Source organism: Notothenia coriiceps, unplaced genomic scaffold (genome assembly GCF_000735185.1).
Source record: "Notothenia coriiceps isolate Sejong01 unplaced genomic scaffold, NC01 NC01_scaffold00030217, whole genome shotgun sequence".
In the NCBI taxonomy this organism is placed as follows: Eukaryota; Metazoa; Chordata; class Actinopteri; order Perciformes; family Nototheniidae; genus Notothenia; species Notothenia coriiceps.
In genome coordinates, this window is record NW_011362918.1 from 195874 (window position 1) to 212405 (window position 16532).

The 16532-nt window shown below is 41.0% G+C and overlaps 1 protein-coding gene across 1 annotated transcript in view; it reads left to right on the plus strand.

Annotated features, from left to right (window-relative positions):
- chchd6b (coiled-coil-helix-coiled-coil-helix domain containing 6b) overlaps nt 1-16532 on the plus strand; it is a 92148-nt gene that overhangs the window by 8214 nt on the left and 67402 nt on the right. The window contains exons 5-6 of the mRNA XM_010787336.1: nt 12354-12374; nt 14622-14705. Coding sequence (XP_010785638.1) covers nt 12354-12374; nt 14622-14705 — 105 coding nt within the window. The remainder of the gene's footprint in view (nt 1-12353; nt 12375-14621; nt 14706-16532) is intronic.

Consider the following 16532-nt stretch of genomic DNA (forward strand, 5'->3'; position numbering starts at 1 on the left):
GTGTGTGTGCGTGCGCGCGCGTGTGTGCGTGCGCGCGTGCGTGCGTGCGTGCGTGCGTGCGTGCGTGCGCGCGCGTGCGTGTGCATTAAACAGGCTGTGCGTCGGGTTGCATCAGAGGAATGTGTGTTGTAGGCGATATCCGCCTGCAAGGTTCACCTTCAGTTCACTCTATACTCTGTGAGCCTCCAGCATATTGTATTTTTAATCTTCTTTTGTACTGCGGTGTTTACGATATTGTTGGGGACTAAATTAAGTTTCCTTGTGTAGCATCTGATAATGTTAGTACCTTCCTTCCATGACATTACATGTCATTTTTTAAACATTTTTTCCTGTGCAGTATGAAAACAGACCTGTAGCTAGTTAAGCGCTTTGAGCACCAGGAAAAACGCTATATAAATAACATGTATTATTATTATTATAAGTTGAAGTCTTATACTTAAGGCCAATATGAACTGTTGCTCTCACGTCTGAAATGCTACTTTTTGATGTTCCACAGTGATGGGACAATGAGGACAGCTATTTTCATTTTCCTGGTGAAACTCCTTCTTACCTGCTGCATTGTCTGTGTTTTTTACTTACCCCCACCAATGTGGACTCTGCTTTGAAATTGATGGATACATGGTTTGCTATCAGAGATGAAGTAGTGCCACTTAAATCAGGATCAGGTTCTGAACGATGACACTATTGCTAGTATTGCTGGAAATCCCTTCACCTTCACACCAAAAGTTTACACAGCTGATTTCAAACACACACCAGGATGTGTTGCAATCTTTGTATTTCTAAACATTTCATTTTCTGTACCTTGTTTGTTAATTTCTTGTACGAAGTTGCTAGTTTCAATCATTATTTTTTAATGACATCTCGCTTTTCACCCCACCTTCAAAAGTGCTGTTAAAAATCACACTCAACTTGGCTTTTGGCGTGTCATCTTCCGTTGTTCAGAGACTACATTTAGGCCTTAACAGTTGCACCGGTGAAGATGCGTAAGAGAAGACAAGTTTACACCTCCTCTCTTCACCTCTCCTTTCTTTCATTAGCACCTCATGTGTTTGTTTTTATCCCCCGACTATTCTCTCTGCCTCAGAGGTGTCATCGTGCTGCAAACAAAAAGCTATTAGTATGCACAGGCATTGATGGCTGAGCATCTCACACACTCGCACACACACAGATTGTAACATCTGCTTTAAGCTGTTGAGTTTCAGAAGCTTCCTAGGTGGGTGAGAATAACACAACTTTTTTCCCGTTTGAGTTTAAAAACTGTCAGTTAATTTGCTTTAAGTCCGAAATATTAAAAGCTTTCTTTATTCTGCTGTCTCCATTTGAAAAGGGATGGATACAAACAATAGAGGGTACATTTTTGATTCAGTCCAGTTTAGTAGAAAGTCCCATGTGGGGAAATTTAAATGACAAAATTAGAAATAACAAGTCAATAAGTCAAGATTAAATAAATACTGATACCTATTTACCTAAATAGTAAAGCACGACAAATATTTGGACTTTGCATGTCTGTGAATCAGTCAAATTCACCTTAATCCCCCTAACCTCCCTTCTGCTTCACTAAATCCAAGAGTTTATTAACCCCGGAGGCGATGTCATATTCATCTCGCTGTGGGAAATAGGTTAGGCTCCTCATGCGTCATACCGCCTTGATCCTTTTAACTTGTTTCTCACTATATACAAACCCAGGAGAAACAGTTCCTTTACTCCCGAAGACGTACAATAAAAGTTGTTTAGCCAGAGTAGGAAGACACCACCATTCGGTCCAGCGTGATTTCCCCATGATCAAAACTTCCCCGAATGCAAAGGAGGAACAGCTTCATATCAGGTTTGCTTGGATTGATTTGAAATGAAGCTACACATTATTATATAAAGATGTTTCCATCCTTTAACAACTGTATAGGGTATCATTATATAAGAGATGTATAAGTTTGAGCTTAAATGTGTGATAAGAGGCGATGTGCCCATTTAGTCAATCCTAATGTCCCTGTTCTCTCACACCTCCTCTTTCCTTTCACAACCTAGCCAGATTGTTGTATAGGCAGTTACGTAACACATCAGGTTGTCTTATATAAGTAAATATCACTGTCATGCTTAGCTTGCTTAGACCCCATTTACACGGGAACGCAAACGAAACGAATTCGATATCAAAAAAGTCTTCCGTTCACACGGAGACGGCTCAATAAACGTGTCCCCTCGCACGAGACCGCTCGACCCGCCGGAGACGCTGTAGTACATATGCCGGGCCTGTAATTGGCGCTGTACTTCCGCCACAAAATACACCAAAAGTAGCAAAGAAGACCCCCGAGCATGGTTGCCATGGTTGCCTGGTTGCCCTTCTGTTTATTCTCCGCGGTGGATTTAGCAACATGTAGTTCATGTAGTTCTCCATGTCCACTTGTTGCTCATGGTTGTGGTAGAGGAGCTGTAGATGTTGCACTAACATCTGTAGCATGGTCAGTAGCAGTATCTACTGACAGTAGTGAGCAGCAGAGGTGAGGAGAGGTGGGGCTATGGCTTCATCGTTATCAGGAAAATGATCGTATAGGACGTACACACGGAGCCGTTTGGCCCCCCCCAGAGCGTTCCGTCCGCAGATCTATCCACCTTGGGACCCGTTATCGTTTTAGGGGTCCGTTTCCGCGGTTCCATTACGGCCTTGTGTAAACGAACGGGCTATACGAAAGACAAAAGTAGCGGACACAACCCGTTTCGTTCTCGTGTAAACAGCACATTATAGGCATTACAAGAAGCATCATTTTATTTGTTCAAGTGTTTTATGTTTACCTGCTGTACTCCAGCCCATTCCCTTTTGCCACATCACATTTCAACACATGATTGCACATGATTGGTTGGTTTGTCTTTAACTTGGTGGAGGAAGGTTTGTGACTTTGTGATGAGGAAACCCAATGCTACCCCGTAAACAGTCACTAGATGGCATTGTTGAAGCATGTTTGGGTTTGCCAGTGGAATATAAAGCAGGATGGATGCTGCTCTGCACAGCAACATGTGCTCTTAGGCAACATGTCCTCCTAACATTTATTTCTCCTCCTCTGTCTCCTCTTCCTATCTTTTTCTCGTCTTTTTCCGTCACCCCCTCTCCTAGGTGCGTACGTGTGTGTCTGTGTGAATGATGACTCACAGGAAGCATTTGACACTGTCCAAAAGAGAGATGATGAAAACCAGGGTGAAAAGCCCAACATTTATTAAAGTCAGACCTGAGATGACAAACACTCGGACCACAGCAGATGTTGCCACACATGTTAACAGTATTTTCCCTTCTGCTGCTCAGAAATTCAGAAAAATGACTCTGACCAGGGTTAATATGTCGTGTTTTGCACTGAATACGAATCCTTTTAGTTTTAGGATGTTCCTGCTAACCAGCAGGCCCCCCTGCACTCTCGGTCTGAAAGACATTTGTAAATGATGACCAAATGAAATTCTCTCCAACAGATCTGTCCTGTTGTCCCTTACTTTTATTGATTTCTTTAAACAACATGCATTTATGCAGTATGAAACCTTGTGTAGGGTACTTCATCACACGTGAGATCAAGGATTGGAAGGCAAATGAAACGGTGGTAGCCGCCCTCTCTTCCCTCCTCAGTGAACTAGCCTGTGGTTACATCAATCTGTCAGCTCATATCACCTCAGCTGCTCTGAGTGTTTGCTCTCTAGCACCAGATGGACATGTTGGTTTAGCTGTATCCTACCAATCACAAATTAATCTCTGGATGGATTTCTCTCCCCCTTGATCCAGGGTGACAACATGTACCTAAAATAAAAACCTTGAAACAGTCGTTTTCAGCAGATGACAGCATCTTCTTTGAGCAGATTACCAAGCAGTACTTATAAAACATTAGCAACACAACATCACTCTTTTATTTTCTATTCATCATCCAGTTATTATTTGCGAGAATAACCAGATACACTCAGGAGGTTGAAAGTCTGCATTTTAATGAAAGAACCTGCATTTAAGTGAGCCTGGCATTCAACATGTGCGCACACATTGACATTTCTATTTTGGCTTTATCTACTAGCTTCCTCTTTTCCTTTGAAACAGTACGGAAGAGTGATTTTCACCGATATATGGCAACAGTGACCAGCTAGCAAACACATGAAAACAAAATGCCAGAGACCTCAGTGAAAGAGAAACATGGACAAAAACCAGGCTATAGGAAACGAAAAACCCGGGAGAAGACACTTGGAGCGTCATATATGAATACATTCAGACGTCTGACTACCACAGCCAGCCGGCCACATAGCTAACGCTGCTTGTTAGCCAAAGAGAGGGTGGGAGAGGGGAGGAGAGGGAGAAGAGAAAGGGTGTGAGAATCCAGAGGAGAGAGGAGAAAGATGGATCAATGAAGATGCAAAAAAAAAAGATTGAATTGAAAAACAAGTTGAGATACGGCGGTGCAGTCTACACTATGGCTTTTGAGTCTGTAAGTGTGACAGAAGGTACACACACACACACACACACACACACACACACACACACACACACACACACACACACACACACACACACACACACAATTTCTCATAGAAACCGACAAAGTACAACAGCGATTCTCACACACACACATTCACACACGGCTAAACCACTTGTTATCAGTGAGTGTAATCACAGACTTGACATCTTTTCTGCATGTTAAAGCACCTAAGCCCTTTGTGCACGCTCTCACTACCTCTCACACACACACACACACACACACACACACACACCTACAGTACTCTGTCGTCTGCGGCGACGGTAATTGCTGACGAGCAGAGCGTTCACGGGCTGAGGAGATTTTGATCGGTTCAGAGCGGTAAGAGGGAGGGGGGGGGGCACCTAGCACAAAAGCTGTCGGTTCAAAGGACGAATGTGTAGGAATGGGACACCTCTCCCATCAGAGAGCAGCCGTGATGTAATGAGACAGCTGGACAAGACTTATTATCCAGAGGAAAAATAATGTCTCCCACATGCTTGTTCTCATTTAGGTGAATAAGGATTTATGCTGGAACAATCATAGCATGGGTCAAAGGTTTTTGAATTTATAAGATGTATTGTTCTCTAAGCAGTTTAGTATTTGAAGTCCAGATAAGGGCAGAGGACAGTGGGCTGTCACGGATTGTGTGTCTGATTTAATGTTGCGAAATTGGATTTTCGCAGCAGCTTTTTCAAAGTAAACATTCCACTTGCGTCTGTATAACAATCTGGTTTTAAAATGATTGTAATATTGTATTGCTTCTTACATAATACGTGGAAGTAAGCAGTACGTCAAAATGTAAATCTGGTGAATTTGCCAGGGAAAGTTATATATTTCTGAAGCAGTACGTTGACGAATGATCCCTGGATCTTTCTGGATATCTTTTCATTGGAAAGTTTATTTCTTGTTCCAATTTCAAAGAAAGATTTTAAGTAATCCAGTCAATAAAACAATCCAAGTGCAGCCAAGCAGAAGTATACAGGTGGTGAGGATGAAGAACCTTTTGACATGTTCCTGTTGGTGGACTGAAATAGCTGCTAGACCATAGAAGAGCCTCGTCTGACCAGACTGTTCCTGTAGGCAATAAGAGTTTTCCAGGGCAGTGATTACTAACTAAGGTTTACAGACATACAAAGTGTACCTCTGTTGAAAGAACATGGAGCTAATGAGTGATTGAGGGACAGTTTGAAATTGAGGATGCAGAAAATGCCATTAGGTATTGTTCTCCCTCTCTCTGTAAAATAAACACCCAATTTCGGATCAATAAAAGTATATCTAATCTAATCTGTAATCAAATATCTTTAGGTCTGTCTCTGCCTCCTTCTCTCTCTATCACACTACTATTGTTGTTTTGAATTTTCTTCTCTTATCTCCACTTATTCATGTGGCATCTCTGTTTCTCAATCCTTTTTATATTTGTCTTTTTGTCCGTCTTTTTTTTTTACCATCTCTCTGTGTGACAGTCTGTGGCGTGGAAACAGGCTGATCATGACCAAGTTTTGATTCATTTACCCCCCCACCCCCAAACACACATTTAATTAGCAAACAGAAAGACTTACCAATTCATGCCTCTCTTATTCCCACTGTGCCGTGTGCATGCAGGTGTGCACATCACCCACAGGTGTGATGAGTCATGCTTGACTGTAGGAGGCTGTGCATTCTGAGTTTTAACTGATGCAGAGACCTGAGAATGCCTTTGTTTGACTGTTAGAGGCCCTGACACACCGAGACGATTTCGGCCGTCGATAGATGTCTGGCCGTCGATGAGCGTCCTGTCGCCCTACTCAGATTGGTGTGTCCCGCACCGTCGTGTCTTTTCGGCCGTGCCGACACCTTCCGCCCCCAATTCGTCCATTACTCAGTATTTCTTCAGTTGTAGATCCTGCTACAGTAAATGTCTACAAAATCCTATTTTACTGTCATGATGACACACTGGCAAACAATACCAAAGTCTTAAAAATGGCGGATTTCTTGAGTATTGGTGTAAGATCACGCTGGGAATTATGACTCTGGCATATGACACCTGGATGAGGGTGACAGTGTATGGGTTTAAAGAGAAAACAGTGTGTACTGGAGTTTTGACGCAGGTTGTCATGTGTAGCGCTCTATTTGGTATATTTGTGGACTACACAAGTATATTATGTGTATTGAAACTTGGAGACAAAAAGGGAAAATAACTCCCATTTCACTCTTTGGTTTGATACAAATTTGGTTTAAACAAATTGAAGGCACAAGGCTCAGTATAAGCAACGACTTTGTGATTTCTAGTGGCTCAGGCAATAAGGAAACACTAAGGGGTTTCAGCTAAGCATCATCATCGCTGAAAGCACTTAGCTGTACCATTGGCTTTTATTACTGATACACATGATGAATATTCCTACTGTACTCCCCATAGTAATATGGTATAAAGAAATCTGTCAGTGAATTAGCTCTTATTTTTCTCCTCTTTGTCTGTATTTCTGTCTTCCTCCCTCTCTCCCTAATTAAAAAGCCAAATCAGGAGTTTGGCTGTACAAACCGTGTCTGCCACTGACATTCTCATGCCTAATCCTTGTGTTAGCCCTCTGTCCTCTCTCTCTCTCTCTCTTACCAAAATCTTTTCTCCCCAAACACATAGATTTATTCAACTGCATCATTTACATAATACAGTATTTACATAATTGATTTCAAAGGAAGCATTTCTCACCATGTGAGGCGACCAAAAGGTCTCATCCTGTCATATTTCTCTCTCTCTCACACACACACACACACACACACACACACACACACACAGTTGGCAGACCATTGAGGTTTCAAGTCGAAATCAAGCATGAAGCCGGTGCATCTGGTGACCCTCATGCTACAACCACAGCAAACATGATTCAGCTAAGCATAGATATTCAAATGCTTTGAGATCCATTGAGTCGGTGTGTTTAGAAGGGGCATAACTGTTGCTAGGGAATTATTTTCCCCTTTCAACTTTAAAATAGTTTTGAAGATACATTTAACATGTAGGTTTTCTTTAGCTACCATTTCTTGTTATTAAACTTAGGCTCCGGCCACACGAGGCCGTTAACGGTCGTATCTGCTACAGTTCACTATCAGATAGACCAGTGCTTCTCAAAGTGTGGTCACTGGTGGTCCGTGAGTGCCCCCTAGTGGTCCGTGGGTATATTGGTAAAATTGTAAATAAATACATTTCAGTTTTCCGCACTCTCGCGGGAATATCTCCACAATGGAGCGAGGTTAAGTTTCACTTCTGATTGCATGATATAGCCCAGCGCAACACCTTCATCACACATGTTGCCACTTGTTTGTACCATTTCAGGCAATTTGTAACCTGTTCTAGAAAAACGATGTGTTTTTTGATATTTGTGGAGTTAGGTGGTCCGCGAGGGTTTTTTTATTGGTTAAGTGGTCCTTGGTATGAAAAAGTTTGAGAAACACTGAGATAGACGGTTCGGCCACACGAGGCCGACATGGAAACGCAGAAAACGATAACGATAACGGGTCCCAAGGTGGATAGATCTGCAAACAAAACGCTCTGGGGGGGCAAACGGCTCCGTGTTTACGCCTATACGATCATTTCCCGATAACGTTGAAGCAATATCCCCGCCTCTCCCACCTCTCCTATTCAGAGATCAGCTGCTGGGCTGTCAGAAGAGGGGGAGGAAAAGAGAGGCTTCGTTTTTTATTCTTATATGATTATATAGAGTCGTTATCAATTTGTTCTAAAGCTCAATAAATAACAAAGAAGACCTTTGACCGGCACTTTTCAAATTTTGTCCGGAAGATTTAAACTTTAACGGACATGTGGTCCGGCGAAAAAAATCCAACTGAAACTCTGCCGCACGGTCCCCTCGTCCCTTGGAAGAGGCGGAGAGGTGGGTGTTTTTTTATCTGCTGGTGGACTAACCGTAGAGAATTAGCAGGAGCAAACGCTTGCCTCGGGAAGGGTGAAAAAGAGCCAGAGCGTCCACAGCGGGGAATAAACCGAAAGGCGACCATGCGCGGGAAGTCTTCTTCGCTGCTTTTGTGGCAGGAGTAGAGCGCCACCTATAGGCCCGGTATATGTATTACAGCGTCTCCAGCGCTTCGAGCGGTTTCGTGTGAACGGACACGTTTCTGGTGCCTGTCGTGTGGCTCCAGCCTAGTCTGTGATTAAAGATTAAAGGTTCACTTATTAAAGAGCTGGGTCCATCTTTACTGATGGGCCCACTATGATAGTGTGCCTAAAATGATATTAAACCCGGATGAAACGGATATGCTTCATCAAAGTTTGTGCAATTATCTCAAGGCAATAAGAGCACCTTTTTCATATACAAGCAAATATAAAGAAATCCTGCTCAATATTTGATCAGAACTGTCTCATTATGACATTCCCCACTCGGGGACACATCCCAAATAATGTAAACAACATTAAATATTTGCAGATCAGTGCATCAATAGTTTCTTCTAATACTGTGCATATATCACTAGGTACAATTTTAGTTTTCTTTCAAATTTGATGTGTAAAATCACTGCAAAAAACTATTTATTTATGCTTTATTTTATAGCGACAAATACAGTATACAAGTACAAACTGAAAACAGCTATCCAATGCAAGTATAAGACTATGTCTGCAGAAAACTGGAGACACTGAAGCAGGCACACACTCTCCTGTCACCTCCACCACATATTGGCTTTTTAAACGAGCAAAACAAAAGTCTGGAAATATAGCCAGTGACAGCTATTGCACAATAATCACACATCATGTCCTCATTATCAGTCCTAATATGAATGCAGGCCAAGTGCAAAACAAAATAACTTTGATAAATAAATAAATAATTGTGTTTACGTATCAAACTTGATATCCCAGCATGGGGGATGCTACTGATTGTCGCGATTATCTTCGGAAATTGTGGAGCAATCAGTCTGATTGCTGTAAACATATAAAATGCTGCGTTGCTTTATGCTGCATGATGGATACACTGCCACTGTTAAGATTACACACCTTGATGTTTGTGTCAGAACGTGTGTTTTCCTCCTCTTCCTCAGGGTAGTTACCATGATTAACCGTAAAAAAAACACAGCAGGTTTATTTCTATGAATAAACATCCATGAGGTGCTTTGCTTTAACCATTTATGGTTAAATATGGGCATGTTGTGGGGGGGATATCAGGCTGATCCACATGTGGACACTTAAATGTTGATCTAGGATTTTAAGAAAAGGAAATTGCCCACTGGTATTCAGACGAAAAGTTTAATAAATCTGAATATTTTTGCAGTATGAGCATTTTCCAATGTGTACTTACAGCTTTTTAGTGTGACAGCAACAGTTTTCTTATACTTACTTACTTATTTCCTAGACTATAAAGTGACGGAAATGGAGGGTCATTATTCTTATTGTTGACTAACGGTATATACGTTTTGTTGCTATGGTTACCTGCAGTTAAGTATATCAATGGTATATCCATTAGGGCTGCTCGATTATGGCAAAAATCATAATCACGATTATTTTTGTCAATAATTGATATCACGATTATTTAATACGATTATTCATTAACTTTGAAAATATCCATTTATTGAACTTTAAAACAAATTCAAATAATAATTTGAACAGTATCTTTTTAACTGTTGATTACCCTGAATGTATAATTCAACTGAAAAACCAATAAAAAAATAAATATAATACATGATACATTTATATTTACATTTAAATAAATAATATCAAAACGATAAATACCAATAAACAAGATCAACAAATATTTTGGAGCGCACTTCCACAAGCTACTAAACATACATAAATATGATAAATACAAATAAATTAGATCAAATATGTTGCAGTGCACTGTCACAACCTTGCACAACCTTGCAAAGCAAAATATATATTTTTTCCGATTATGTTGTTTCGTAATTGTGGCAGGCCAAAATCGTAATTGCGATTTAAAATACGATTCATTGCACAGCCCTAATATCCATATGTGCTTTCTATAAGCATCTAATCAGTGTCTCTTCTTAATTAGCTTGATTAATAATGCATTAACGCTACTTGTACAAACTTTATCTTAGTAAAAATCTGCGGGAATAAATGAGCCTTATCCTTATTACCGACCTACTGAATACCTGCCTGCTCGTGCTTTTGCTAGCTCAGTGCCTCCAGACTCTTAATGTGCAGACTGAAGCTGCTGACTGTTGGTCCCCAGGGAGCTAAGAGTCGCAAAAAACCAACAACGAGTGGATGTACCTGAAATGCTGTTGCACGTTATGGCCCATGGACCGCACCAAACTGCTGGGTGTGTGTTTGTCTTCATCTGTATCACAACAAGCCATTTCACCTCACTTCAAAAGTCTTTCATCTAATGGAAAATGGGACCTCCACACTCCTGTGAGCACTCTGTGGGGGTTCCACACACACACACACACACACACACACACACACACACACACACACACACACACACACACACACACACACACACACACACACACACACACACACACACACAGGAGGCGTCACATATTCAGTGTAGTGCCCGCCACCAAAGAGCAGCGAGGTTAAACAGATGGTATCGCTTGTATCTGTTACACAGATTACCCAACACACCATCACACACACGCACACACATGCATTTTGCAGCAACCGGCTTTGTGAGTTCACCTCATTTAACTGAATGGAGTTTTTATGAGGCATGGCAACATTAAAGCCACCCACCGCTCTAATCTATCCCCTCCTGCTCTGTTTTTAATGCCGGACTAGGGAGCACTTGGACGAGTGGGCAAGGCTACACCCGGCGTCCTGTTTGTCTGTTTAACAAACTTGAACTATAATTGTTTGATTTGGTGATAAAACTATATTACAGATAATACTTTAGCATTAACTCTCATACTTTGCAATGTTTTAGTAATGTTTATAAGTACGCAGTTGTATCAATTCTCATAAAAAACGGATAGTAAGCTGCTAGTTCTCATTCCAGACCCAAGTTGTTAAAGAAGTCGTGAGTATATCTGTTGTAAAGAACACAATAAACCATATCTGTATAGCAACGTTGCCTTTTTAAATATTCATGTGCAAGCACAAAACAAACTGTATTTTAATATAACTAATTTAAGATGGTTTGTGTGGGATTTGCATTGGTTTTATGGATTGTTATTAAAGCAATATTTAAACTTGACTTTCATTTGATGTTATCCCTTATGCATAATAAGCACATCATTCGGCCTACGAGCACCAACTGTTGTGAGACTTATTGGCACTATATCCTTATACGTGTTAATAACATTATTTTGTCTTCAGCTTTATAGCTAAGTGGCCAATGCATTCACTTGTTAACCACACTGGCTACACTGGTAAAACGTTTAAGGCCTGTGTTGAAACACTGAGATACTTGCTTCAGTAATTTGACATTTACTTGCATCTCAACTTCCTAATAAAACTTTTTTTTTAAATAGCCCTGCAGCCTCAAATGTGACTGGCTGCATTCACATGACACGCTGAAAATGATTGCCTAGCACTGCGCTCAAAGTTTTTAAATGATTTCAATGCAGCAACCAATCTGATGACAGACTTATGTACATAGCTCTGCAAGCTAGCGGGGGACGTAACCATAGAAACAAAACTAACTAGCTGTCCTCACTGCAAGGCTCCGCGCCCAACCTCAGGGTGAGAAAAATATCAAATCATGTGAATGCAGCTTTAACCTTTATTCCTTTTATCAATAACTTCTACTTTTATTAATTTCTCTTTGCAGCATTTCCTCTCCTTAACCGCCTCATTCTTGAGTGTCACTTTATTCATCTTAGCCTCACCTCACTTTTTTATTTTCCTTTTAATCAACCCTTTTTGTCCCTTATCATTTCTCCCATCCCAGCGCTTCTTTATACCCTCGGCTGTCTCACTAACCCTGCTCCTTCTCTCCCTCCTAGCCAGCAGATGTGGATGCCTGGGTAAGCAACACTACCATTGCTGCTGCCTCTTCTTTATTAAAAATACTATATTTCTCTACCTTTTCCCTTCCCTCTCTCTCTTCCCTATTCAAATGTCATGTTTTCATTGTGCATTAAAGCGAGGCTGCGAGTGCCACCATTCCACACAACAACACTTTGGGAGGTATTCAGCTAGAAAATTACACATCATCTGTGCTGCTAGCAGAGGTGATTTGACACACAAACACACGTACACACACAGCCCTTAAGCATCAAACAGCCGCTGCAGAAAGAGAGAGTGCAGTGAGCACAGTATAGGGATTTGCAGATGTGCTCTTTGGGGATGCGTGTGTCTGTTAAGTTAGGATGAGATTTGATTGGATTACAGTGTGTGTGTGTGTGTGTGTGTGTGTGTGTGTGTGTGTGTGTGTGTGTGTGTGTGTGTGTGTGTGTGTGTGTGTGTACCAGCAAAGAGAGCAGAAGAAGAGTAGATCATCCAAGGAAGATGGTGTTGCTCCATCTGATCTATATCACACTCACTAATGTACCGCTCGGCTACAGCAATCTGTCACCATTACACCATGGCACAGAATGTGTGTGTACGCCTGTTTGTAATACACTTTTTCAATACTACATAAATCTATGCCCCATTGCTGCCTTTTTTCCCCTCACTCCTATCTACAGTAGCTTCATTGTGTTCATGCACCATATAATGTTGATACTGCTTTAACACTGTTTCACTGATTGTGTTTAGAAACAATGTGCATTCATGAGTGAGCTAGCTACTGATTGATAATCATTTGAATATGCAGGCAAACATTATTCAGATCAAACGTTTGAATGGCGAGGAAAACTCAACCACACTGCGCGCGTGTTTCTTAAAGCTTTTATGCATTTAGCTTTTCTCTGTGATTGTGAGGCTGCTCAGGCTCTGCTTTGATCTTCTGCACACTCTACACACAGCATGGACACACTTCTGACAGACCAACAGATTCTCAACCAGGCTGCAAGGTTTGGAGTGCATCAGTGAGATTCAGTTTGCTGCTATTCACGTCAGATACAGTGTATGGCATGTTTTTCTGGAAATAGATGTGATTTGTTTTCATGTAAACAGACAGCCAAAATACACCACTGACTAGAAGGCTTCATGCGCCATGCTTTCATGTCCCAAGAGAAAAGCTTCTTTGAAACATAAACATTAAATAAGATACAAGTCAGAATCAAAATGTAGCATCATGCTCTTCTTCTTTGACTATCTCTCTATGATTTTCCTTCTCAGCGCTGCAATAGCTCTTCATTACTCTTTCTCTGTTTATCATATAACCTTGATACATATTTACAACAAGCAAGTAATCTCTTTTAATTCCACTTTATGTGATTGTGTAACGATATTGACGTGCTGTGAAGCCTCCAGATAATAAACCAAGTTGTCTTAACATCTTCTAGTGAATCTTAGCTAATAAAAACCCCTGATGCATGTTCCCTTCTGGAGCTGAGCTTGTTTTCACAGTGTCTCTTCTATCTTCCTCTGCTTGCATGCTGCTCTGCCACGGCCCAATCTCTGGGTCTTCCTACAGACTTCCATCTTGCTGCTTGTCAAAGCTTGGCTCAGCAGGCATGTAACAGCCTTTTCACCTCATCCTTAACGCCAGCATCGCCATATCAGCTTCTGCCGCCGCCGGAGTAGTTTTGTAAGTTCTGTTACATTCGATGGACTAGCTACGAAATAGCCATTTGCGTTTTACTTTGTTGTGTATGTGATTTATTTTATATTTCCATCATACATTAGTCATAGATCCATAACATAGTGGTGCTTCAGGTAACACATGAAAAGTATACTGAAAAATAATGCATCGACAACATGAACCTGCTATTTGATGCTATATCCATTAACAACAAACTTTTGGAGAGTTCTGTTGTGTCCTAAAATGTCTTAGACACTATTTTATGTTTTGTTCGCTTCCTGATGCAGAAAACGTGGGTTTAGGTAAGGTAAAGGTTCTGGTTAGTCTTTTGGGCACTGACAGAAACACATTGCCTTATTCTTCCCCCCTCTCAGCATGAAATATCTATTTTAGTACCTGGATTGATTTCTATTTGCCAGGCAGTCAGAATGATGTATTTTCACAGGTCACATTAATAGATTAAAATGTCATCATGCAATATAAAGAACCTGTTCAATAGCTTTTTTAAAAGCAATGTTTTTTATTTATTTTATTTGTACCTTATTGTGTCATTTCTAATTCTACGCTCCCCTCCCCTTTTCAGGCCAAACAGCTGGAGAACAAAGAGAAGGAACTGGCCAGCATATCCAGCTTCTATAAGCAGCAACTAGAAATACTGGACAAAAAGGTAAAAACGGTTTCATCTTATAAACATGTCATTAAAAGGAAATAGGCAGAAATAATCAGAAACGCTCTTTCTATGAACATTCTTCAGTTAAAGGTGGGGTAGGTAAGTTTGAGAAACCGGCTCGAGATACACTTTTTGTTATATTCCATGGAATGCTCTTAACATCCCGATAGCAATGAATATCTGAAGTGCTTTGACAAAAAATCCATAAAAAAATGTCATCTGTGGAAGCTGTGGCGCTGTAAAAAACATGACCAATCATTTTAGCCGGCCCGGCTAAAATAACTGGATGACCTACCTGCCTGTCAGCCTTCCATCTGTGAATAAACTTATCTCCTGCCCTCATTGGTCATGTGCACGTTCGTGTGTGTTGGAGGAGGGGCTCAGTAAGGAAGTGGCAGATTTTTTCCGGCTGTGTATTTTCGAATTCTAGTGCACTCGAGCTGGTTTCTCCAAAATTACCGACCCCACCTTTAAGAGAGCAGTAGAACGTTTAGCACTCCTTGTGACATGTATAACAGGAGACCTTAGTAACCAGATTCAAACCTCCTCTAGGCTTTTCCTGAAAAAAGTCCTCACACTTCAGGAATAGCAAACCAAGTCCTAACATGACATATTACTCACTCTCCTTGGGTAGTCAAATCTCTTTGCCGATAGAAGACACTCTTCCTTATCTTGGAAATGTCAAGCCCACATACCAATGTCAGGAGGCAGATGTAAATGAATTGAAAGTCTCAGCAGGCGGATGAGAGTCACGGCTCTCCAGCACTCAGCAGCGGTCTCCCAGCGCGCTGAGAGCTGCAGTCGTCTAATCAAAAGTACTGTGGCTTTCTCTTCACTGTGTCCTTTAGCCGGCAACCCAGTGGTCTTTCTTTTTAAATGGAAAAATAAATAACAGCAGTTTGTCGGGTGCTTTTAAGAAATTATGGCCTGTGTTCCCTCCATCTCAACACTAATGTGTTGTTGATATTTCGCATCCTTTCGCAAAAGCCAAATGCTCAGGGGTCTAATAAATGTTGCTTGCTTACAGAGTAAACTTGGGCGGATTTGTTAAAGTACTCTGAGAGAAGCAAGGTCAGTGTTGGTGCATGAATTCAGGGCAGGAAAAAAGTGCTTTATGCTTTCAGGGAATGGAAAGTGGCTTAGAGGAAGCACACCAGGCAGGAGAGTAACACTAAACAGTGCAAGTAAAGACAGGAAGGACATTTCAGAAAAACACAGATGACTAGTACACTGAACATTTTAAAATATAAGACTTGGAGAAAAAGATTAGTAAAAAAATAAAATCCTTAGGGATTATTGAGACTGGTGGCTGCTAATTGAACTGCAGTCAGCATCCTGTTCATCATGGAAACAAACAGTGACGTTTAAAGTGATCCCCAGAAACAGACAAAGGGTCTTCGATGTATCAGATGCCCTGTTTTATTAGGGGTGTTATGATATTCAATAATGTCATTAATAAGTCAACTTTTAATGTGTGCTTTTTTGATCGCCTGACGCCAGTAAGTAAAACGGACTCTCCTAGATAAAACCTTTTTATGCTTACATGGAATTTGTGTGTGACTCTCTGCTATGTTGTGTGATAGTCGTTTTTTCCCATGAGCAAACTGTATTTCTAATGTAATTTGTTGCAAAGGAAAATTGTATTGCTGCTAAACGAGAGGCAAGGCATTCAGCGACACAAAGTAACATCCTTTGGGTTTTCCTAGAAATCTGACCACGGATTCTTGCAGGCCACAGAGAACATCGGAGAAGTTTTTAACTTACATTACAATCCATTCAAACATAGACACATTGCTTCCTAAATGAACTGAAACCCCCCCCCCC